The sequence below is a fragment of the Peromyscus californicus genome, unplaced genomic scaffold (assembly GCF_007827085.1).
Source record: "Peromyscus californicus insignis strain IS unplaced genomic scaffold, ASM782708v3 Scaffold_19__1_contigs__length_69161282, whole genome shotgun sequence".
NCBI lineage: Eukaryota > Metazoa > Chordata > Mammalia > Rodentia > Cricetidae > Peromyscus > Peromyscus californicus.
Window position 1 is genome coordinate 28,487,269 of NW_026294491.1, and position 22,862 is coordinate 28,510,130.

General features: G+C 43.4%; 1 protein-coding gene across 1 annotated transcript; it reads right to left on the reverse strand.

The window, feature by feature from the left end:
• Positions 1–7,558: 7,558 nt before the first annotated feature.
• LOC128114075 (sulfotransferase 1C1) lies at positions 7,559–22,279 on the reverse strand. The gene is made up of 7 exons (XM_052743941.1): positions 22,108–22,279; positions 20,075–20,203; positions 17,237–17,334; positions 10,439–10,565; positions 9,058–9,152; positions 7,893–8,073; positions 7,559–7,671 (listed from the first exon to the last, which is right to left on the reverse strand). The coding sequence occupies exons 1-7, from the start codon at positions 22,277–22,279 to the stop codon at positions 7,559–7,561; spliced, it is 915 nt and encodes a 304-aa protein (XP_052599901.1).
• Between the last annotated feature and the right edge of the window lie 583 nt (positions 22,280–22,862).

Sequence of the window (22,862 nt, forward strand, 5' to 3'; positions counted from 1 at the left end):
GCCCTGCAGAGCCCCACAGCCCAAACTCCCCAGGAAGGGCCTGACCCCTGCTCAGGTGACCAGCTGCATACAGCAGCCCCAGTGCCTGTAAACCAGGCAGCTTATGTGGCATGTGAGTCAATCACTCTTTGGCCAGGTGACTCACAAGGCAGCGCTAGGTGCCTTTCTATTCCCGTGCTTTTAGTGATAGGATCAGGTCACCTTTTTAAAGATTATCAGCAGACTGTTCCTTTACTTTTAAAATTGTTCAGTGTATCAGCTGCCAAGCCAGCTAGCTCAGTTGGTAGAGCATGGGACCCTTAATCTAAGGGTCATGGGTTTGTGCCCCACAATGGGCACCAGATGTAAGAAGAATTACTAAACTGTCGTATTAATAAAAAACCCAGAACCAGATATTGGGGTGAAAACTGAGAGATCACAGAAGCAGAAACATGTCAGCCATGTTCTCACCCGCTAACAAATCCTCAGCCCAAGAGAGACCTACTTCCTGTATACCCATGCCTTTCTGTCTCTGCCCTCTTGCTGCCTCTCTGCCCAACTACATCACTTTCTCTTTCTGCCCAGCTCTATCACTTCCTGTCGGTCTGTACAGACCTCCATGGTGAGTGCTGGATTATGTTCTCAGTGTGGCCTTGAACACAAATGCTAGGATTAAAGATGTGTGCTACCATTACCTGACTTCTATATTTAATATAGTGGCTGGCTTTTTCCTAATCTTCAGATAGCTTTATTGGGTGCACAAATGAAATATCACCACAAGTTTCCCATCAGGATGAATATTTCAACATGGAGCAAACTGTTACAGAATAAGTACATATTAATAAAGCAGAATTGAGGCTAGAAAAGGTCAGAGAGACAACCAAACTCTTCTGGAGGTGCTTATTACCAAACTTAGAATATGAACATGGCTAGCATAACTGAATGTCAACATGTAGAAGATTGCAAAAAGATCCATATCTATCACCATGCACAAAACTCAAATCCAAGTGGCTCAAAGACCTCAACATAAATCCAGCTACACTGAACCTGATAGAAGAGAAAGTGCAATGTAGCCTTGAACACATTGGCACAGGAGACCACTTCCTAAATATAACACCAGTAGCACAGACACTAAGAGCAACAATTAGTAAATAAATAGGCTCTCCTGAAACTGAGAATCTTCTCTAAAGCAAAGGACACAGTAAATAAGACAAAATGACAGCCTACAGAATGTGAAAAGATCTTCATCAACCCCACATCTGACAGAGGACTGATCTCCAAAATATATAAAGAACTCAAGAAACTAGACATCAAAAAACCACACAGTCCAATTAAAAATATACAGATCTAAACAGGAATTATCAACAGAAGAATCTCAAATAGATGAAAGACATTTAAGGAATTGCTCAACATCCTTAGTCATCAGGGAAGTGCAAATCAAAATGACCCTGAGATACCATCCTACACCTGTCAGAATGGCTCAGATCAAAAACACAAGTGACAGCTTATGTTGGAGAGGATGTGGAGCAAGGGGAATACTCTTCCACTATTGGTGGGAGTGCAAACTTGTACAGCCACTTTGGAAATCAGTATAGCAGTTTCTCAGAAAATTGGGAATCAGTCTTCCTCAAGATTCTATGATACCGCTTTTGGGCATATACCCAAGGGATGCTCAATCATACCACAAGGACACTTGCTCAGCTATGTTCATAGCAGCATTATTTGTAATAGCCAGAACCTGGAAACAACCTAGATGTCCCTCAACTAAAGAATGAATAAAGAAAATATGATCCATTTGCACAATGGAATATTACTCAGCTGAAAATAAACAATGATATCATGAAATTTGCAGGCAAATGGATAGAACTAGAAAATGTCATCCTGAGTGAGGTAACCCAGACTCAGAAAAACAAATATGGTATGTTCTCACTCATAAGTAGATACTAGATATAAAGCAAAGGACAACCAGACTACAACCTAGAGCTCCAGAAGCTAGGTAACAAAGAGGACCCTAAGAGAAACAAAAACACATGGATCACCATGGGAAGGGGAAATAGATGAGATCTCCTGGGTAAACTGGGGGTTGGTGGGGCATTAGAGGGGAGGGAATGTGAATATGAGGGAATGGGATGGTTGAGCTGGCAGTGGGATGGGGAGGGGAGAGCAATGAAAGAGATATCTTGATAGAGGGAGCCATTATGGGCTTAGGGAGAAACCTGGTGCTAGGAAATTCCCAGGAATCCTCAAGGGTGACCCCAGCTAAGACTCCTAGCGGTAGTGGAGAGGGTACCTGAACTGGCCTTTTTCTGTAATCAGATTGGTGACTACTATAACTGTCATCATAAAGCCTTCATCCAGTAACTAATGGAAGCAGATCCAGAGATCCACAGCCAAGCACCAGAATCAAGCTCTGGGAGTCCAGCCAAAGAGAGGGAGAAGGGATTATATGAGCAAGGGGTATCAAGATCATGATGAGGAAATCTACAGAGACAACTGAACCAAGCTCATAGGAACTCACAAACTCTAGACCAGTAGCTGTGGAGCCTACATGGGACTGAACTAGGCCCTCTGCCTGTGGGAGAGAGTTGTGTAGCTTGGTCTGTTTGAGAGGACCCTGGCAGTGGGATTAGGATCTATCCTTGGTGCATGAACTGGCTTTTTGAAGCCCATTCCATATGGAGGGATACCTTGCTCAGCCTTGATGCAGGGGGAAACGGCTTGGTTCTGCTTCAGCTGAATGTGCTAGGCTTTGTTGACTCCCCATGGGAGGCCTTACCCTTGTGGAGGAGTGGATGGGGGGTTTTGGGGTAGGTAGCAGAGGTTGGGGAGCTGGAGGAGGGATGGAAGAGGGAACTGTGGTTGATATACAAAATGAAAAAAAATTTAAATAAAAAGAATATGACTATGGAAGTTTCTGGAATGTAAAATGTTAAAAATTAGTGGTTTTTATATTTAAGCCTTCTTGTTTATTATGGCTAATTTTCAATGGCAAATTAACTGGACCATGGAGTACTTGAATATTTGGTCAAATATTACCTTGGCTATTTCTGTGAGGGTAGAGTCTGGATGTGATTAATATTTAAATTGGTAGATTGAGTAAAGCAGATTACCCTCTGTAATATGGGTGGGCTTTATTTGATCAGCTGAAGCCCTAAAATAATTAGCTATTCTGAAAGACTAACACTCTCTTGATTAACTCTTACCTGATGTTTCAGTGATCAGGATCAAACATAGGACCCTATGCCTGCTAGACAAGTGCTATACTAGCAAGTCACATCCTAGCATGCTGCACCCCCCCTCCCCCCATGACTTTTCACTATTCTTAGTGCTATGAAGTCTGCTGGCCTGTAGACTGAAACTGGAACATAAACTGTAGATTTTGGACTTTCCATCCTCTGTAATTGTGTAAGACACTGTGTTCCTATGTACATATGTGTGCATACATGGGTGCATGGATTATTGCTTCTACTTCTCTACTTATCTGTTTGAGAAAAACAAGCTTCAGGATAAATTTCTGATTGATTCACTTGTCTGAAATCAACTCTCTAATGTGGTTAGACATAAGATACTCACAAATCTATTTATAGTAGTAAAAAGAACGGCAATAGTCCATGGCTTGATCTGGCAGTAGAAAAGCATGGGCACTGTCTATGTTAATCAAATATTGTACAAAGCAACAGTCTGTATTGTCATACATATGATATTTTAAACTGTTTCTGCCAAGTAATAAGCATAAGTCTAGCTGCTCACTCCTAAAATGTGTTCCAGAATATAAACTCTTATCTCAAGATGCACATAAATTTACCTGCAAGCTATGTTTGTCTGAGAGAGTCCCTCTTGCCTGCAGAGTTGGTATTATGGAAAGCTGACCACAGAATTTCTTTGTTCAAATGACTCAATGACAATGAACTTCAAGCCTCAATAGGCTGTCTACTGTTAAAGTGAGAACACCAACCCAGAAGAAATTTACACTGTAAATTGAATTGGGATGATGTAGAAAGACTTTGATGGAGCAAGGGACATTGACTACCTAAATTCTGATGATATTACTTGCCAATAGAAACAACCTATCCAGCCACTTGGAGAAATTAACCCTGCATTGCCTGAGGAAAAATGATAGCCTCCACATCACTTAAGGCAGCCATCTTGGGAAGCAATGATTATTCTTCTAAGTACCCACCCCATGACACATCATTATTTTAGACTAATAGTCACATTATCATACCTTCAGACCCCATAATATAAATCATGTATGACCCATGAAGAGGTGTGCTAAACTTAAAAGAACCACTTGTTTTCTCATTGTTATGAACAAAACTCTGGGAACAGATACAAGGTAAGTACTCAGGGTATGGGACAATGGTGAGAGGAACATAAAGTTAGATTGGGATGAAAATGTTGACAGGAATTCACTATGTACAGTGAATGTAATAGTTTGGAGAATTAGAAGTGATGTCAGCAGTATGTTTGTTTGGCTGAAACCTGGACCAGAATTTGGCCCAGAGGAATGAATACAAATGTCAGAACTTCCTTGGGTAAATGTAGTAGTGATGGAAAGGCTTAGTGAGAGTTCAGTGTTAGGATGTGTTTGTCTCCTAGCACATACCCACTCATACAACTGGAGCAAATACATGCTAGAAGCCCAGAATTCTCAAAGAGCTTGCCTAGTGCCCTTCTCTGTGGACATTACTTAGTTCATTCCCTGCCCTGGGAGAGCATTCTCAGGACAGATGACAAATTTATTTGTTAATGGTATTATGTTTTCATGGTATTGAAAAAGAAAACCAATAAGTAACAAGTGTTAAAATGAAAACATTTAAATTGTTTTAGTAAAAGGTTTTTGTTTTATTTGTTTGTTTTATAAAGATTGAGCTTTCTGGACATTTCCAGAATGAAGAAGCTTATTCGAGTTTTAAAGGCCTGAATAAATTATCTAACACATATAAGGAATGAGACTTAGAGATGATATCTATGGTATTAAAGTTTTTAAGGTCAAAAGGCAACAATTACAAGGACTGGCTATTATATTTAATCCAAGTCTGTTTAAAGTGACTAGTTTTAAAAATATATGCTAGTTAAATATGCTAGATTGGTGTAATTGATCTTCTGGGTGTTCAATAACCATATTTTGTGGCCTATACTAATGTGGTCAAGATGGATTAAAAAATAATAGTAAAGGGGATTAACTGGTTAACCAGGTCCCAGGATACTGTGGGACATTTTCCTTAAACGTTTTTTAATCACATGGCATCATCCATTATTTTATTCAGAGAGGCCATAGAGACCCCAGCTGGTGAATTCTGACCTTTGTCCCATCTCCAAACAAGAGGGTCAACACAGGGAAAGAGTCCCTCCACACTTCCAAGTGAAACAATGATAAAGCACGGCCTTTGACTGATCCTCACATAGATGGGCTACCTGGAAAGAGAAAGACTAGAGGCCTAGAGGTTCCTCCCACGCTCAAGTGGCCCTTGAGGATCAGATCATCAGCCGGCCTTGACAACAACCACCACCACAACAGCGACAGCAAAGTGACTGATTTTTCCACCTCCATGGTCATAAACACCAAACAAGAAAGTATATCCAAGCCTAAAATGGTAAGTATGTTTCTTTAACAGTCCTCAGTCCATATGATATGTTATTTGGACAACTATTTCCACCTAATGATTCTCTTTCTTGATTAAAAAAAAATACTGCCCATGCATAGGATATGGCCTTGGCTCAGCTCAACGCGGCTATTTGTGTTCTGCCTCACACCGTCTCGCCAGTTAGAAAGCAGTTAGAGCTGTCTGTTCCCTGAAACCCTCATAATCCCTGTTTCATCCAATGTCTGCTCAAAGGACTTTACCAGTCCAGAAAAAGCTTACTTCATAGGCCACCTCATGTATTCATGGGCTCTGTTCCCCTGTGTCTCCTCCTGTTGCTTCCCTCCAACCTAACCAATACAGCCTTACCATCACCACCTTTGCTGCACAAAACCACATGGTGCCCTCCTGGTACTGTTAATCTTACGGCCTTCTCCATTTCAGTCTTTCTGAGTCTTCATTGGTTCTCAGTATTGCTGGGGACCTACCTTCCCACTTAACTACCCTCGCTATTCACACCTAACTCTGCTGCTACTGGCAGCTCCTAAAGGCTCCCTCACCTTACTGTTTGTTCCTCAATACTTGTGCATTTTGCCCAGATTATAAGCCTTCTAACTCATCCCTCCTCCTGGCACTCTGGACTTGGCAGTCTTCAGAATCTGGAATGGAAACAGTGGGCCTGTTTGGTTTTGTTTGTTTGTTTTCTATCAGTTAGCTTCTCTGTCTCTCCAGCTCTCAGAAAACCTTAAAGAAATTTCAGATCAGTTTGATACCCTTCTTCACCAATTTGATTCCTTGGCAGCTGTGGTATTTCAACACTGAAGACCTTAGGTCCTGTTCCAAGATCCATGAATTCATGAGCCTTGGGTATTTGGCTAAGTTTCCAGTACCAGGCAGGATTTCCCTCTTGTTGAGCGATTTTAAGTACAAATAGAGAGCTATTAGTTACCATTAAGGTATGCATGCTTCTATTGCATGCTCTGGATTATAGTGCCATGGTGGTGGTGGTTGTGGTATGTAGGTATCATAGCTGGGTAGGACTAATGGTTAATTCCCTCCTTGGAAACTCACATGGTGCCTTCTGATATCATCAAAGCTAGTCCTCAGGGTATGAACTTTGAAGGTAGATCCAACTCAGATCCTCTGGGCTGTGTGCCTGGTCCAAAGTGCATGATGTCCCCAGCAACAAGAACTTAAATTCTACCTCTGAGAGGCAACTGAAGGTAACAGTTTTAGGAATTTGTTGGACAACCTTGACAACTTAAAAGGCAGCTTTTCATGCCTAATGTTGGAGTTTTTGTTAGATAGTCTATGGATCTTGGAGGGGGCAGCCTCATTCTTGGTTACTGCTGTGGTTTGAATGTGTCCCAATGCTCATGTATTGGAAACTGAATCATCAGTGCAATGGAGTTTGGAGGTGTAAGCACATGATCACGGGAATGAGCTAGTTATCACAGGTTCTTGACAAAAGCATGAATTTGACCCCCTTCCCCACCCTTCTTCCATATTCCATCATGGTCTTGCCAATGTGGGTCCTTTCACTTTAGTCACAAGCCTTCAGAATGGTAAGAAATATTTTTTATTCTTTATAAACTAACTAGGTGTCTGTTACAGTGTTGTCCAACAGACAAAGACAGTTGTTAAGAAAATTACTATCCTTCCATTTATGCTCAGTGCTCACTTCTTACTCTCTTTGCTTTTCTTATTTACTCTCATATGTTGAAATCCTGTTCTCATGTATGTCTATTCATGAGTTTTGCCTAAGCACATTAAAGTACATGGTTGTGTGGTAGGTGTCACTAAGAATAATCACATGCTGTAACAGAAATTGTTCTGTACAGGGTTTGGCTACATTTTGATGAAATAGTATGATGGGACCTACAGAAATGGGCAACAGCTCAGAAATAGGTGTTAAATATATTTTAACATGAGGCTTAAGTGACTAAAAAAAAAAAAGTCAGAAAATCTAGTCCCCTCCCCCAACTCCATTGCTCTCAGATCTCTGTACGGAAAGTAATAGTGCTCCCTGCCATCTTCTTCTGGTAGTCTTCATCAAAATCCTCACTTTGTGCCACAGTAAAGTAGTTCTTCCAGTCTCCAGGCATCCCTGAAATAAAATGAAATCTTAGAGATTGCTGTAGGTACAGAAGGGGGAGTGATTATACACCCCTAGGACCTGCACCAAGATGAACAGGTACACAAGTTACCTCTCCAACTCTACAGCTATTAGCAAAGTAAGTCAGGTAGCATGAGACATCAGTGGAAAATATAAGTTGACTATAGGACCAAGAGATTTATTTGGCACCTCAGGATGTCAATCTCACCTACCTTTCCTCATGAAAGGAGAGATAGAGTGGTCCATGATGCTGGTGGGTAGAGTGGTATAGTTGGCCATTGGGTTTTGCTTCATTACATCAAAGGAGGTATGATGGATGATTTTATTTAGAACCTCCTCTGATATGTCTTTTTCAAGGAATTTTACTATCTTCTCAATTTCCCTCTTCGGGTCCTGTATGTGGAATAGTTATACAAAATAAATAAATTTGGTTTTCCATTGGAGATGCTGTTTAGTCAGTATAGACAATATTTGGGAAAGGATGTGTCAAGGTGTCAATTGAAATTGATCTTAAGTAGTTTCAGTGCAGGGCACTGACTGTCTCAGGTTCTGCTCCTGCCCTCTAGGAGTGTAACTTGTAGCAGGGGACAAATGTCTCCACAGACAGCACCTGAAACCTTGGAAGAGGAACTATGGCATATCCTGGGTATCAAGGATTGTGTGACGATCATATAAAACAGAGGCCATGTTGGTTTGTGTGACTAACTTTGGTCTATTGACTATAACAGTCAGAAAAAGGGGATTATGAGTTATCCAAAGTCTAATAAGGGAATGAACAAAGATTATCAATTTGACTCAGGAATGTGAACACTTGCTGCTTGCCTCATTCCGATGAAAGCCAAGGAGCTAAGCTTCTGGTTAAATCACACTGGACTTCTTGGCTTTTATATAGGAGTTGGATTTGTAACTTGAGCACACTGATCCACAGGATTTTGAGGGTAGACCTGTGGTCTACTCATTCACAGTGAAACAGAAAGAGGAGTCCATTCAATATCCCACTCTATGTATCTAATCCTACTAGTGTTCACATGGACTAGACCTCAATTAATGATGGATGTCAGGGGTGTGGAAGAGGGAGAAGGGATCTAAACTTGTTAATATAACTATGTACACTCTACAATTATAACTGAATAAACCTACAGTCACTTTGTGAGATAGACAACAAAGCATTTTGTAGATAATGAAACATGGCTTGGGGGTGTCAGAATCTCATCCATTGATATGACTATAAAACTCGTTCTGGTTTCTGAGGAGGAAAGATAAAACTAGAGAATGTCTTCAAGGATCTCCTACAGGCAAGCTCATATCCCAGGGTGTCACTGGGCTATCTGGATCTGAGGATGTGGGAAGACCCAGTGGAGGTCACATGGCCCTCACCTCTTTCATGTCTTCATAGAAGAGGTAGAGAATGCGGTATTGGTCTTTCACATCCCACCATCCCTTTACATGGTCATACCAGGAGCCCCACAACACTGAGGAGGAAAGAGATGGAATATCACTGTCACCTTAGAACTCATAAAATGAGGATGGATGTGCCAAATAAAAGAGAACAATTAATACAAATGAAATGCAAAGATCCTAAATGGAATTCTTACCTGCAGAAGAGTTTTTTACACACACATACACATACAAGAATTTCTTACCCCTCTCCCCCATGTCTTATTAGATGTGTTCCCCCTTCCATTCCCACTGAACTTTGTGTCTTTTTATTCCCATCAAGGCCAATTTGTACTACCCAAATATTTTGGATGTGTTGTCTTCCACTGGAGAATGGTAGACTTCTCAGACACTATACTCTCAGAGACAACTGACCCTTTCTCTTTCACCAACAATCCCCAGTAGCTCATTTGTTAGGGGAAGAATTTTGTTTCCAATTCTTCTCTCTATGTTAGAATTTAGTATGGATAGGGCTTTCATGGGGCTTGTGAATACTCTCACAATTGGGGTACATATGCAGCTCCTCTGCTTTGGCCAAAAGACACTGTTGTTCCCTTGTATCATGCACTGCCTCTGGCTCTTAGATTTTGTGCCCCCTCTTCCTTTTGTAAGAGTATTGTTTTTTACTCCCATCGTTCAACTTTCTCTGCTATAAAGGATAGAATTACAACTGAGTTCAAAACTTTTACTTTTTGTTACATTATCACATGGCACATAGATTAGTGTTAAGGTGTGTGTGTGTGTGTGTGTGTGTGTGTGTGTGTGTGTGTGTGTGTGTGTGTGTAATGTATATAAACCCATAGTATGGTTTTAAAAAGACTCGGGAAAATCTCTTACTACCAAGCATCTGGACAACTTTGCTCTGTGATGGTGAGTGGTGAGAAGTATGTTGGCCATCTTTTGCTGGCTCTGCCTACCCTGCCCAGTAAGTGGAACTCAGCTTACAGTTGGACTTTGTTCAAAGAGGTGCTGGAAGGCTTTTGGAGACAGGAGGATGCTGCACTTGTTTCCTTGGCATACTTCCTGTTGGCTCACTGTGGTTTCCTGCTGCCACTGTCAAGGCTTTAAGTTCCCAGTAAGGGTCCCTCTGATAGCTCCAGGAGCTAGTGCACACCATAAACCTCTACTAGCCCTTGATGTCTTCCCCAGTTTTTGCTCGCAACTGTCAATAGTCTTTGTCAAAATCTTCAGAGATGACCTAGTCAGAGTATATCATCTACTTCCTTGAATGACTTTAAGGGATGCAAATATCTACTGAAAATCTTGTCTGTTGTCAGCACATGGGTTAGGAAGTAGAAAGGCAGAGTTTTCTTTCACTCACCGTTTCCAGCTTTGAACGTTTCAACATATTCTTCCCATGTCCCAGGGTCAGGCAGCATTTTATTCATTCTTGAGAAATGGTAGTAAGATACCAGGCAGTCCTTGGCATTTCTGGCCACATAGATAATCTAGGTTTGTCCAGCAAAGGGAATGGGAGGCAGAGAGGAAACAAGACAGAAAATATCATCATTCAATATGGATACTTTCGTTCTTTGAAAGTATATTGCATATTGCATGCTAACTTATTGGAGGAACTGGGGAGTGCATGTGTTTTTATGATCAACATGACCGTCTTTTCTAATATTTTCACAAACCATTCTGATTTATAGCTGTAATCTTAACATTATTACTAAGTATATCCTTCTTGTCTTAAAAGTGTGGTTTGTGTGATAAATATTGCTGTTACCCTTAACTAACTTGGGGAATAAGGAGGATACCTGTGGTGCCTTGGTCCAGTCATAACAAATTGCTGCAGACTTGGTGCCTTATAAACAACAGAAACTAATTTCTCACAGTTTGGGAGTCTGGAGAATTGAAGATAAAGACGTCAGCAGATTTATTGGCTCACTTCCTCACAGATGGCCATCTTTAATAAAGGTCTCAACCCCATTGATGAGGCCCCACTTTCATAACATGACCACTAAAGACCTACTTCTGAATCCCATCACCATAGGGGTTAAAATTTCAATATATTAATTTGGAGAACAGAACATTCAGACCACAGAGCATGGTGGTTTTCACCATATAGAAGAAAGTCCTCCCTAGCTTTTGATGAGCGAAGAGTCTAAATGGGCTCCAGGATGGGAGAAGCTAAGGCTATGAGCCAGCCAGTGTCTTCTCTATAAGATAATGCCAACCTCACAGATGAATTGTCTTCCCTGCTTTTCATCCTCATGTGGCAGTATTAAGTCCCCCCACCTTGGAGAGATTTATGAGGGCATCTTTGTGTAAGGAAGATAATGGTATGATTTAACAAAGGAGAGGTAACCCCTTGTCTTGCTATCTGTCCCCTTCCTTTTCTTACCTCCTGGCTCCCATTCTAGCATGTAACTGTATATGTTTGCAGCAGTGATGGGGGAGGAAGATATTGCTATGGTTTGGTATGATATGAGTAGCATTCCCCAAATAGCCAGCTGTAGACCTGATCTCCAGGGTAGTGCTACAAGGAGGTACTGCAGACATTTCAGAGACAGGGCTTACAGAGAGAGCCTTAAGAAACTGGGGCTATACCCTCCAAAGATATTCCTTCTCCCTGTTTATTGCTCTCCCTAACTCCCTCTTTCCCACTCTCATTGTCTTTCATTTCTACTTTGAGATTCAACTTCTCACTTTGGACTCCATTCCCACCATGACGTTGCTCTTACTAGAGGCTCAATCCAGAGCACTGCCCAATCTTGAACGTGAACCTCCAGAACCGTGAACCAAAATAACCCTCTCCTCACATCATCAGTAGCTTGTGCCCCATATTTTGTTGTAAGTAGCACTGCAAAGCTTCTCGTCTGTTACACGCATCTTAGTGTCTTCCCGAGCACTTATGTCTAGTGCCTCTCTCGCTTGTTTTCCTTCCGGTGAATTACCTGAATGTGTGCTTTCCCAAGTGCATTTCCTCCATTACTCTCAGTCCTGCATGACTGTCTCTCTGCTCCCTTCCTTGCCACTGGATTTCTCTCCAATGCTCATGAAAGTACTTAGGAACCCAAACAGTGTGAGGCAACTACAGTCTCATTATCATATAAATAAAAAAATATATATACACATTACATCGCAGGGGCTTACGTCTGCCACACAAGTGCTTCCTGATTTAATCTTCAGCCCCTATTTTGCATGCTGCTGTTCCTATATTGAGTATGATATTCAAGACTCAAGAGACTAGACACAAGAGAAGTCCCAGGCACAGGGAATATATGCAAGAGTACTTATAATAAGGAATCCAAATCAAATATAATTTTTGAAGAGTCTGATAACTTGTATTAGTTTCTTGTTGGTGCTGTAAAAAATTATCATACATATAGTGGCTGAAAAAGTTATATGTATTATCTTAGATTCCCGGAGGACATGTTTCATGGGACTAAAGTGAAGTGGTCAGCAGGGTAGGTTCCTTTTGTTGACTCTAAATGAAAATTCATTTCCTCATTGCTTCCAGCATTGGAGATCACCTGTGTTTCTGAGCTGCTGACCCTTTCCTAGAATCAACCCTTCTTCATTCTTCACTTGCTACATCTTCTATTTCTGCTTGCTTCTTTTACAAAGATCTCTGGTGAAATGTAGGCCCCAGATAATTTAGACTGCTCACTACATCTTAATCAGACCCGCAAGACCTATTTGGCAATAGTAACATTCCCAAGTTCTATTGCCTAGGATACAGATTGTGAGTAGCCAGATCGTGAGTAGCCACACCGTTATGCCTACAATACCATCATAAAACGAAAAGCTTACACAAAGGTCTCTGAAGTCGTTTACTGCCCACATCTGAGTGGATAATGAGAAGGGCTGCCATCCAGAAGCTTGCAGTATTTAGAAGACTGATTTTACAAAAAGGTGTTAGTGTTATGATTAGGCAGGTGTTTGTGTCTCTTCTGACATTGGGTCTACAAGGTTTGGCAATAATATATTACAGTAGCACTGAAAACCCATTAAGGGGGAACTGTAGCTTTCTTGCATAAAGAGTGGACTCTACCCCTGGGTGGGAAACATGCCCTTGTTATCTCCCTGAAGAGTGAATCCAGCTCTTAAATGAATCCAGGACTTAAGATTCACTTAAATCAACCAGGCAGTGATGGTGTACAACTTTAATCCCAGCACTTGGGAGGCAGAGGCAGGCAGATCTCTGTGAATTCAAGGCCAGCCTGGTCTACAGAGCAAGTTCCAGGGCACCTAGGGCTACACAGAGAAACCCTGTCTCAAAAAAAAAAAAATCACTTTTCTTTCCCAGAATTCCTGCCACAAGAACAGTCACTTTAGATCTACCGTGTGTCTCTGCTGGGCCTGTGTGTCCTTTTGAGTCAGGCAGTAACTTTTTCCCTTTTTCTCTCTTCTCTTTCTCTTTTGGATACTGGCCAGAGCCCAAGTATGCCTCTCAGGTACTTTAGGTTTTTTCCCTCTTTCTCTAATGTTCCCTTAGCCCCTGCCATGTGGCTGCTGGCCTCCATGCTTAACTCAAACAGCATGCTGCACCCTACCGCCCCCCGCCCCCCCCGCCTCTCCAGGCCGATGACAATATTTACAGCTTGCCTTCCCTGGGGATTTTCTTTTAAACACCAACAAAATTGCCCTTGAGCTGCCATTTGAATCTGTTCTTAAACTTCTTCATTCAGGAAACTAGGAGTCCCTAGAAAGAACCTCACTTCAACAGTATCATGTGGTAACCAAGAACGGAATCCTCGCTGTGTGGTGGTGGTGCACGCCTTTAATCCCAGCACCCAGGAGTTGGAGGCAGATGGATCTTTGTGAGTTCCAGGCCAGTCTGGTCTATAGAATGATTTCCAGGACAGCCAGGACTGTTATATGGAGAAACCCTGTCTCGAAAACCAAAAAAGCAAGGAAGGAAGAAAGGAAGGAAGGAAGGAAGGAAGGAAGGAAGGAAGGAAGGAAGGAAAGGGAAGAAGAGAAAAGAAAAGAAAGAAAGATTGATTATTGGTTCTTCAGCAGCAAAAGTAACTTGCAATAAAAGAAGATATCTATCTGTGGGAATTTGTGAGAATCCAGAGCCGCCTGCTACCCAGGCCACACCCCCACTGCAGCACCCTCTCTCTCTCTCTCTCTCTCTCTCTCTCTCTCTCTCTCTCTCTCTCTCTCTCTCACTCACTCATTTTTATGAAGATAGGGTATCTTAGTTAAGGTTTTTATTGATGTGAAGAGACACCATGACCACAACAACTCTTATAAGGAAAATATTTAATTGAGGCAGCTTACAGTTTCAGAGGTTCAGTCCATTATCATCATGCCAGGGAGCATGGTGGCATGCAGGCAGACGTGGTGCTGGAGAAATAGTTGAGAGTCCTACATCTTTCAGGGACACTGGGCTGTATCTTGAGCATAGGAAACCTCAGAGCCCACTCCCACAGTGAACACACTTCCTCCAACAAGGCCATACCCACTCCAACAAAGCCACACCTCCTAATAACACCACTCCCTAGGTGTTATTCAAACTACCACACAGGGTCTCACTATATAGTTCAGGCTGTCCTGGAGCTCACTATATGAACCTGGCTGGCTTTGAATTCAGAGAGATCCACCTGCCTTTGCCTCCTAAGGGCTGGGATTAAAGGTGTGCACCACCACAGCTGGCTAGCAGCTTCATTCTTACAGCTGCTTTAGATCAAATGGCAAGGTCCCTAGAGAGAGAGAGTGGAGACATTGTGTGTCTCTAACCACATAACACACTACTCAGGTGCTTGAATGCCAGGAAAATGGCAGACAATATCATTTCCTTAAGAAACATTATAGGTTCAAGTTGCCAGATCCCAGGGCATCAGAGGGCTACCAGTGCCAAACATCCACCATCTAAACAACAGCTTCACTTTAACTAAATGTGTCCTTTCTCTCCAGTAATCTTGGAGTCCCACATTCCTATGCCTGAATTCCTTCCCTTCCCCCTGCTGCCTAGGGATCAGACAACCTGACTGCATAAAACCTCTTCTGACCTATAAAAAGGGACTCTGCCACATAGGCCTGAACTGTGCTGTCTGTCCATGATCATGTTAATAATTTTTCTAATTAACCTTCTACCCAAAAGGACAATGTGCTTCAGTATACCCCTTGAACCTCTGATCCCAAGATCTTTCAGTAATGAACACAAACAATCTTCAAAGCTAAAGTGCCCGAGATATACCCTTAGGAAAACAGGCAGCATTTTGATACCTGGACAGCTATTTATCTGTATTGTACTTTTGAAGACAGGAAATGGGCAAGTTAAAGGATTGGTGGGTCATGAAAACCATTCCCCCAAAGAAATAATTAAGAGGATTCACAAGCATTTTGTGTCTCAACACTACATTGAGAGGGGGTCTTGGCCAAACACACTTGTCAGTTAGGATTTCCTTGGGAAAAACAGACAGAATGTGAGAAAGTCAGCTGCAGTCCTAACCATGAGACACTTTGCAATCTCAGTTTGCTTCTTCAGCTACTGCCACACAGCTTGGTTTCCAAAGAGGTTTAGTGGCCCAGCTGTCAGGACTGTATTGTCACACTCTTTGTTATATTTCAAAGTTGGTATTTGGTTTATATTCTACTTTTCCACATGAATATTATCTATTTCAAGACTTTCTGATCAAATAGGTATCAACAATGGCAAACTCTTTTTTCTTTATCTGCTTGTTGGTGGGTGCACAGATTAAAAAAAATGGCTGGGGAGGTTTGAGTTCAGTGAGAATTATGTCCACACTTGTATAGTCTCTGAATTATAAAGTGTCAAAACAAATTAAATATAGAAAACAGAAATACCATACTGGGATCTAACTTCATGAGGATCTAGCTTCATGAAGATCTAGCTTCACTGTAGGAAGACTATTGTCGGATGTCTTCAGCTGCTGTAGTCTGAACCAACTACCATGTTCTGAGCAAGGTCACATTTCTAACTGTAGCTGAAAATTTTCCTGTGTCCTGCCTGGCCCACAGTCAGGACAAATCTCTTCCATCTGCTGGTCCCACAGCTGCTCAGATCCAAGTAAACACACAGAGGCTTATATTAATTAAAACTGCTCAGCCATTAGCTCAGGCTTACTACTGACCAGCTCTTACGCTTAAACTCAGCCCATTTCTGTTAATCTATATGTCTCCATGTTTTCCATGGCTTTACCTGTGTGCTATTACATGTTGCTCCCTGGACAGCAGGTTGGCATCTCCTGACTCTCTGCCTTCCTCTTCCCAGCATTCTCCTTGTCTGCTTATCCTGCCTATACTTCCTGCCTGGATACTGATCAATCAGCATTTTATTAAACCAGTGTATAAAAGCATTATCCCACAGCATCCAAAAGGATGCTGTTGGCTAAGGACATGGTACAACAGGACCCCTGAGGCAGCTAAGGTTCTTTGATAGTTGGCTTTAGTGGGACTCTTAACAGCTTGGTTGAATATTGCCTGCAGGGGGAGGGGCTTGGTCCTGCCTCAACTGATTGTACCAGGCTTTGCTGACTTCTCACAGGAGCCCTTACCCTTTTGGAGGAGGGGATGGGGGGAAGGCTAGGAATCAGGGAGGAGTCTCTGGGGGAGTGGGAGGAGGGAATGGGGGAAGGTTAGGAAGGAGGGAGGAGGCTCGGGGGGAGTGGGAGGAGGGAATGGGGGGAGGTTAAGAAGGGGGGAGGAGATTAGGGGGGAGTAGGAGGAGGGATGAGTGGGCAATCTGTGGTTGGTATGTAAAATGAGTAAAAATTTTTTTAAATTAAAAAAAAGAATATCACCTGCAACTGCATTGCAGCCTGTGTTTTGAGAACCCTCCTGGCCTCTTCTTTGCAGGACCCCAAAGATCCCCAAGTTCACTGTCTTGTTCTACTTTTCCCATGCAGGTTTCCCCAGACAGACTGCATTCTTGTTTAAGTCCTTCTTGGTCCCTGCTTCATAGAGGTTCCAAATTAAAAGTCCACCTTCAAGCAGGAACCCTTGCTTTGTTTCATTGGCTTCTCTCTTTTAGCATGGGTTAGCTGGTACACGTGAAAACTTCCAATGGTACCTGGCAATCATATTCTGAAGGAAAGGGGGGTGTGTGGAAAAGAGTGTGTGGGCCTTGGAGTAATGACAGTACCTGCCTTACACTTTCCACTGGTTGTTTCTGTTTTAATGAGTAAAACTGGGCTGTTCTTACCTTTGAGTTTTCTTTCCAGAAGGAAGGTGGCAGCATCTGAACAGGCAGATGAGTCTTCAGGGTTCGAGGTGAAGGCATTTTGTTAGCCAGATCCAGACCTAGGAAATAAGACCATACTGTTCAGCCAGATGTTTCTCCCCAGCTATGTGGATCCCCTGTTGTGTTAAACACTGGAAATTGTATTGGCCAAATGATTGATTCTGTGGTCTTACATATATAAGGACTGTGCCTCCCTCCTGATGGCAGCTTTCCAGTTCATCCTAGAGGATCCTACACAATGATGGGTGGAACTACACCTTAAACAGGCCCCCTTAGTTATGCAAACCTCTTGTCCTTTACCTAAACTTAGATCCCATGTCAGGAAACTGAAGATGGACTGAGGAAAGGGTTAATCACTAGAATTTCTTATTTATTGTGTAGTGGGCTCTGAACTAAAGTTTTGCCATCTTGTGAAACTGTTTTTAACAATACTTAGTGCTAAAACTATGTTGGGTAATCTGGTCTCTGGACCAGCCGTAAATTCTTAAACAATGTGTCCCTGATCACAAAGCTATGAGAAATGCCGCACCACTGAACTGCTATCTCTCCACATCTGTGAACAAAGCTTGCTTGCTGCAGCTGTCCACAGGTGCCTTCTGTATGCATCACAACTGAAGGTTTTGCCTTTCAAAACTTGAGCAAATTGGAGGTTGTAGCTGTCTCCCACCACTCTGTCTGGGACAGCCCCCACTGGTGGTGAATAAAGGCGCCATATAATTTTACTTGTTTGGGCCTCTCAGATGTTTCCTTTCTTTAAAACCCATAGCATTTGGAGGTTCCAGCAAAATCCCTGAGAAGACTCCTGGCCCCCAAGGTGAGTGCCTCCTACCTAGGAAAAAGTAAGGGCTGTTAGTCCTAGAGAGGCCACTGAGAGGATGTTCCTTAGGTCCAGAAATTGACTACCTCCTACCAAATTGCCCCCTAAAATTTTTGAAGGAGTCTTCCCGTGTACTGTGTTCGAGAATCTCTGTAAGTAACATAGACCTGGGTTTCAGGTTTTCGGTAGGTCTGGGGAGCCAATCAGGGGATTCATGAAAAAAGCTGGCAACAGTGTAAGAATACCCGAGTTCAGGTTGTGGCCAGACCACAGATCCACAGGATCTGGTTTGTCTTGGTGGCCACCAATCTGTGCTCAGTATTTGTTGGATTCATTTCCATTGTCTCTGTCCCTTTGTCTGTTTTTATGCCTCCATTAACCATTTCCAATTATAGGCAGACATGGAAAACTGAACCTCATTGATGCTCTCAACCTCCACCTTGGAATGCATGTTACAAAACTTTAAATTAGGTTTCAGAGCATGAGAATCCAGAGCGTGGAGTCCACTTCTCCAAGGGAACTCTCTGTTCACTTTGCAAAATGGATTGGTCAGCCTTTGGTGTGGGATGAACTGATATTGTGTCATGTGACATTGAAGTTGCTGCCAGGGTTCAGTCTATCATTCTAAGAAGACCAGGATCAGTTTCCCTACATTTAAGTATAGCTGGATAGCCTGGGAACACAACCTTCCTGGATGCTAGAGTGCAACACACATGGGATCCAGAGGATGTTAGCAGTATAGGAGAAAAAGCCTCCCAAAGTGTCAGAGGACCCCTGACCCTGAGTTTTCACAGCCACCCTATGTCCCACCTGTGACTCCTTCTGGACCCATTGCCCCTGACTCTGTCCTTAGCTTTTCCCACACCTGCAGTGGGTCCTCCTATGCCCTACCTCCCCACTCTCAACTGTATCCAAGGCTTTCTGACTCACTCATCCTCACAGGACCCAGGTATAGACCAATCCCCATCTCAGTTCCCTCTATGGGTCCTTGGCTCCCTTCATAAGGGATGCTACAGGTGATGTGGCTCCATTTATGGTCTATGTTCCCTTTTCCACCAGTGATATTTATAACTGGAAAAATCAAAACTCCTCCTTCTCTGAGAAACCCCAAGGTTTAATTTCTTTCCTCATACAGTGTTTTTACACTCACCAGCCTACCTGGGATGACTGCCAGCAGCTACAAACTCTCTCTACCTCAGAAGAGAGAGAAGAGAGAGATAGAGGAACTGGAGGGAAGCAGGGTAATCCATAGCCTCCTAGGACACCTTGATTCTAGAAGCTGACCTCCCTTCCACCAGACTTCAACAGGACCCCAACACTGCCCAAGGTAAGAGGACTCCCTACACCTAGTGCTGGATTCTGATAAATGGTCTCTATAATTCTGCACAGAAGTTCACAAATTTGTCTAATGTTAGTGAAGTTTTATAAGGACCTACTGCAGCTCCTTCCATGTTTCTGGAGAGGCTATTAGAAGCTTACCAGATCTCTACACCCACTGATTTGGAAGCCCCAGCAAACAGGCACATATCTTTAAGCCTAGTACTTTGGAGGTAGAGGCAGGAAGATCTCTGAGTTCAAGGATCTCTGAATTCAAGGCTAGCCTGGTCTGCAGAGCGAGTTCTAAGACTACCTGAGGCTCCACCGATTCTCCCTAGTGCCTTTCTGTGGGAGCAAGTATTTAACTTTCAGACTTTGGGGACATATATGCTCCAAACTATAGCCCATGCCTTCACTGAGCTGTGACACATGCATAGCACTCCAGATGCTTGCACACCATAGGATGTGTGCCTTGTGCTACCAAGTCATGCATTTTTAGGAAAGGAATTATGTTTGTTGACCTCGGCTACTTTCACCATACTCCTTTCTGTTTCCATTTGAAAGTGCTTTCTAGAAGGAAGACTGTAGAAATGATATTCCTCTGGGGTAAAAATTGATACTGCACAGTGATCACAGTCTGCTGCATCCCAGTTGGAGGACCTTACCTGAGTTGAGGGGTGGAGGCAAAGTCCACTCGAGGAAAGGGTGGCGGTCAAAGGTGTTGGCCCGCTGGCACTTTTGCACATCCCCATCATTTTGGATCATGTCCACAATTTCCTGTGTCCAGGTGGTACCTAGAAGCACCTGTTATTTTCAGTTCTACCCACTCATGGCACAATTCAATTCTATTTAATCAACCACACATATACTCAGCTACATTCAGGTTTGCTGGTTTCTGGGTAGAATCTACTCATCTGTTACATTCTCTGCACACTCTGTGTATTCTTGCTGGGGTGGGGGAGGGGGCTCCTCTAAACACTAGTGGCCCTCTGTGCTCATTGTTACCATGTGCTTGTAGTGTATGCCTCCTCGTGGACTCTCTGTCCTCTTTTTCCCTGGTATTCAGCAAAGCATTTTGTCCCCCATAAACTGAGTTTGGCTGGATAAACATGGAGTCAGGCAAATGTGCATTGATGCACAGATGAGTTAGCCAAAGCATCTGCCCTAGCAAGCTGATGGTCCTTTTGGAGGAGACAGGACAAACACTGCTTCTTGCCTACCTGCATCCCCTCTTCTCTTTCTAATTAAGAGGTCCTCCCATTTTAGTTAGGTAATTACTTGAGTTAAAGGTCACAGTTTTCAGTCTTTCTTGCCCCAGGATCCAGTCACTACTTATGGTGTCTCTATTACTCTCAGATAAACCCAATACATGAGGCATACACACAGCCAAAAGGAAGGCCAGAGTGAGGGAGGGGGATGTGCTGGAGGAGTGCACTGCTGAAAGGCCGGAGAGGCTCATTTGAGAGTAGAACTATGGCGGCTTTGGCATGAAGAATGGGTATAAGAATAGGGTATCACCTGCCCTAAGAAGGAAGTATTCTCGGGAGGGGACCAGTGCAGGTGTGTTACACACCTGGAAGTATATGGAGGGTTCCTGAGAGGCTGAGAGGTGCTGAGAGAAATGATGCAACAAAGTCAGAGAGAGAGAGAGAGAGGGAGAGGGGAGGGAGAGAGGGAAGGAGGGAGACAGTGTGTGTTTATGTTTGGGACCATTGCACAGAGGCCTTGCAGGTGACTGCCTGATTTTCAAGGTGGACTGATGGAAAATCTCTGCTCTAAGGAGATGTGCAGGCTTAAGTTCAGATATGGGGAACTTACCTGGGAAGCCACATGTCCAATGAAAACCAGACAGAAAGGGGGAGCCCATAGCAACTGGAAGCTCTGCTTGGAAACGTCTAAGCTCAATGTTGGCCCATGAGCAACAGGGGTGGAGATGAAAACTAATATGGAACTCAATGCCCAGGGACAGAAAAGGTTCCAGAGCCTTTGATGGGTGGTCCTTTCCTGAAATCCAGCTGTATCTTGTCAGAGGTCCCTCTTACTAAGTCAAATGTCCGAACTATTAACTTCGTCACATTGTGCGGGATTATGAAAGCAAATAGGGGGGTTGGGCGCTGCTAGTCATTCACCACTGTCTTCCCAAGGGGGATGCCCCTTAGTGCTCCCCTCTGCCCAGGCCCATGCCATTCTTTGTCTTTGGGATCCCTTCCCCATAAACCCCTCTTCATTCCCTAGGATCTAACAACTGATACCTCCTTCTCCATCGCTCCCTCAGTGGATGTGCATGGGCTCTCAGCACCGCCACCTGGCTGCAAGTGCCCAAGTCCATGCCAGCCTAGGCCACGAGGAGCAGTTTAGGTGCTGGAGAAGTGAAGAGAGAGGGGTGGCCTGACTGGTGGGATTTACCCTAAGAATTTCCATTTTATTTCCTAGAGTCTGTGTTTTTAGAATACTTCATAATTTCACTAAGTCTTTGGGGGCTTATGATGTTTGGTCCATCTCTGTCTTTCTTTCAATAGCCTAATTAAAGGAGAACCTTGTGGCTGGGGCACGGACACTTATGAGTTTGGATCCCCCTCAACCCACCAGGGACTTGCTTAGCTGAAGCCCTACACTTCCTCTTTTAATCGGTATGCCCATGTCAGAAAGCATTTGTTCTGTGCAAGTGGCTTTGCCTGCTACCACTCCTTGCACCCACCTGCCTTTGCATAGGTCGCAATGAGGAGGTCATCAGGCTTTGCTTGGAAGTTCCAGATTTTGTCCCAATTATCACTTATCATCTTGGACATGAGGATCCCATTCACTTCTTTGGTTTCTGGCTGCAGGTACCGTTGGTCCAGGTGGAGGTTTTTCATTTCTTCCGAGGACATCTTAGGATGGGGACTTGACAGATTCTGTAGGAAGGTGAATTTATGTTACTTCTGATACTTGGGCTTAACTTTGAAAGTGATTCTCTCAGGTGAGCAGAAGAGCGACTAGCATGTTTTGTGTGCATGTAGCAAGAAAAGTAAAATTGTGGGTATGTGGGACATTTGAAACAGCTTGGTTTGAAGGAACAAACATCTCTAGGGGACAGCTACCAGGGAGGAAGATAACCCTGGAGCAATCTGCCATTTTGTGCGCGTTCCTTGGAGACAGCCTGTCTGAGGCCCGAGAGACAGGCAGAGACATGGGCTTGTGCCATAGCCCACGGCTTCCTGTGAGGTCTGAGCAGCATGAAGTGGATTATATGCAAAGTGGGCAGAGGTGGGCTCACTAACTAGCACAAATACAGAAATGACTTCATGTAACATCTTCTTAGGGTTCCCCTCTATGAGGTTGTGGCCGTCAAAGGGTCACAGCATGGCAGTCTGGCTGACAGAAATTTTCTAGAAGTCTACAGTAATAAGTGGTTCATCAGTGGTAGGGCTCAGCTGAAGAGCAACCACCACATAAAGCCACCTCATCTTTCTT

Excerpts from the sequence above, each read along its gene's own strand:
- LOC128114075 (XM_052743941.1), bottom strand. The coding sequence starts at position 22,279 with ATGTCCTCGGAAGAAATGAAAAACCTCCACCTGGACCAACGGTACCTG. Across the intron at positions 8,074-9,057 it reads TCTATGAAGACATGAAAGAG|GACCCGAAGAGGGAAATTGA; the intron begins GTGAGGGCCATG and ends TTCCACATACAG. Across the intron at positions 7,672-7,892 it reads CTCTCCTTTCATGAGGAAAG|GGATGCCTGGAGACTGGAAG; the intron begins GTAGGTGAGATT and ends ATTTTATTTCAG.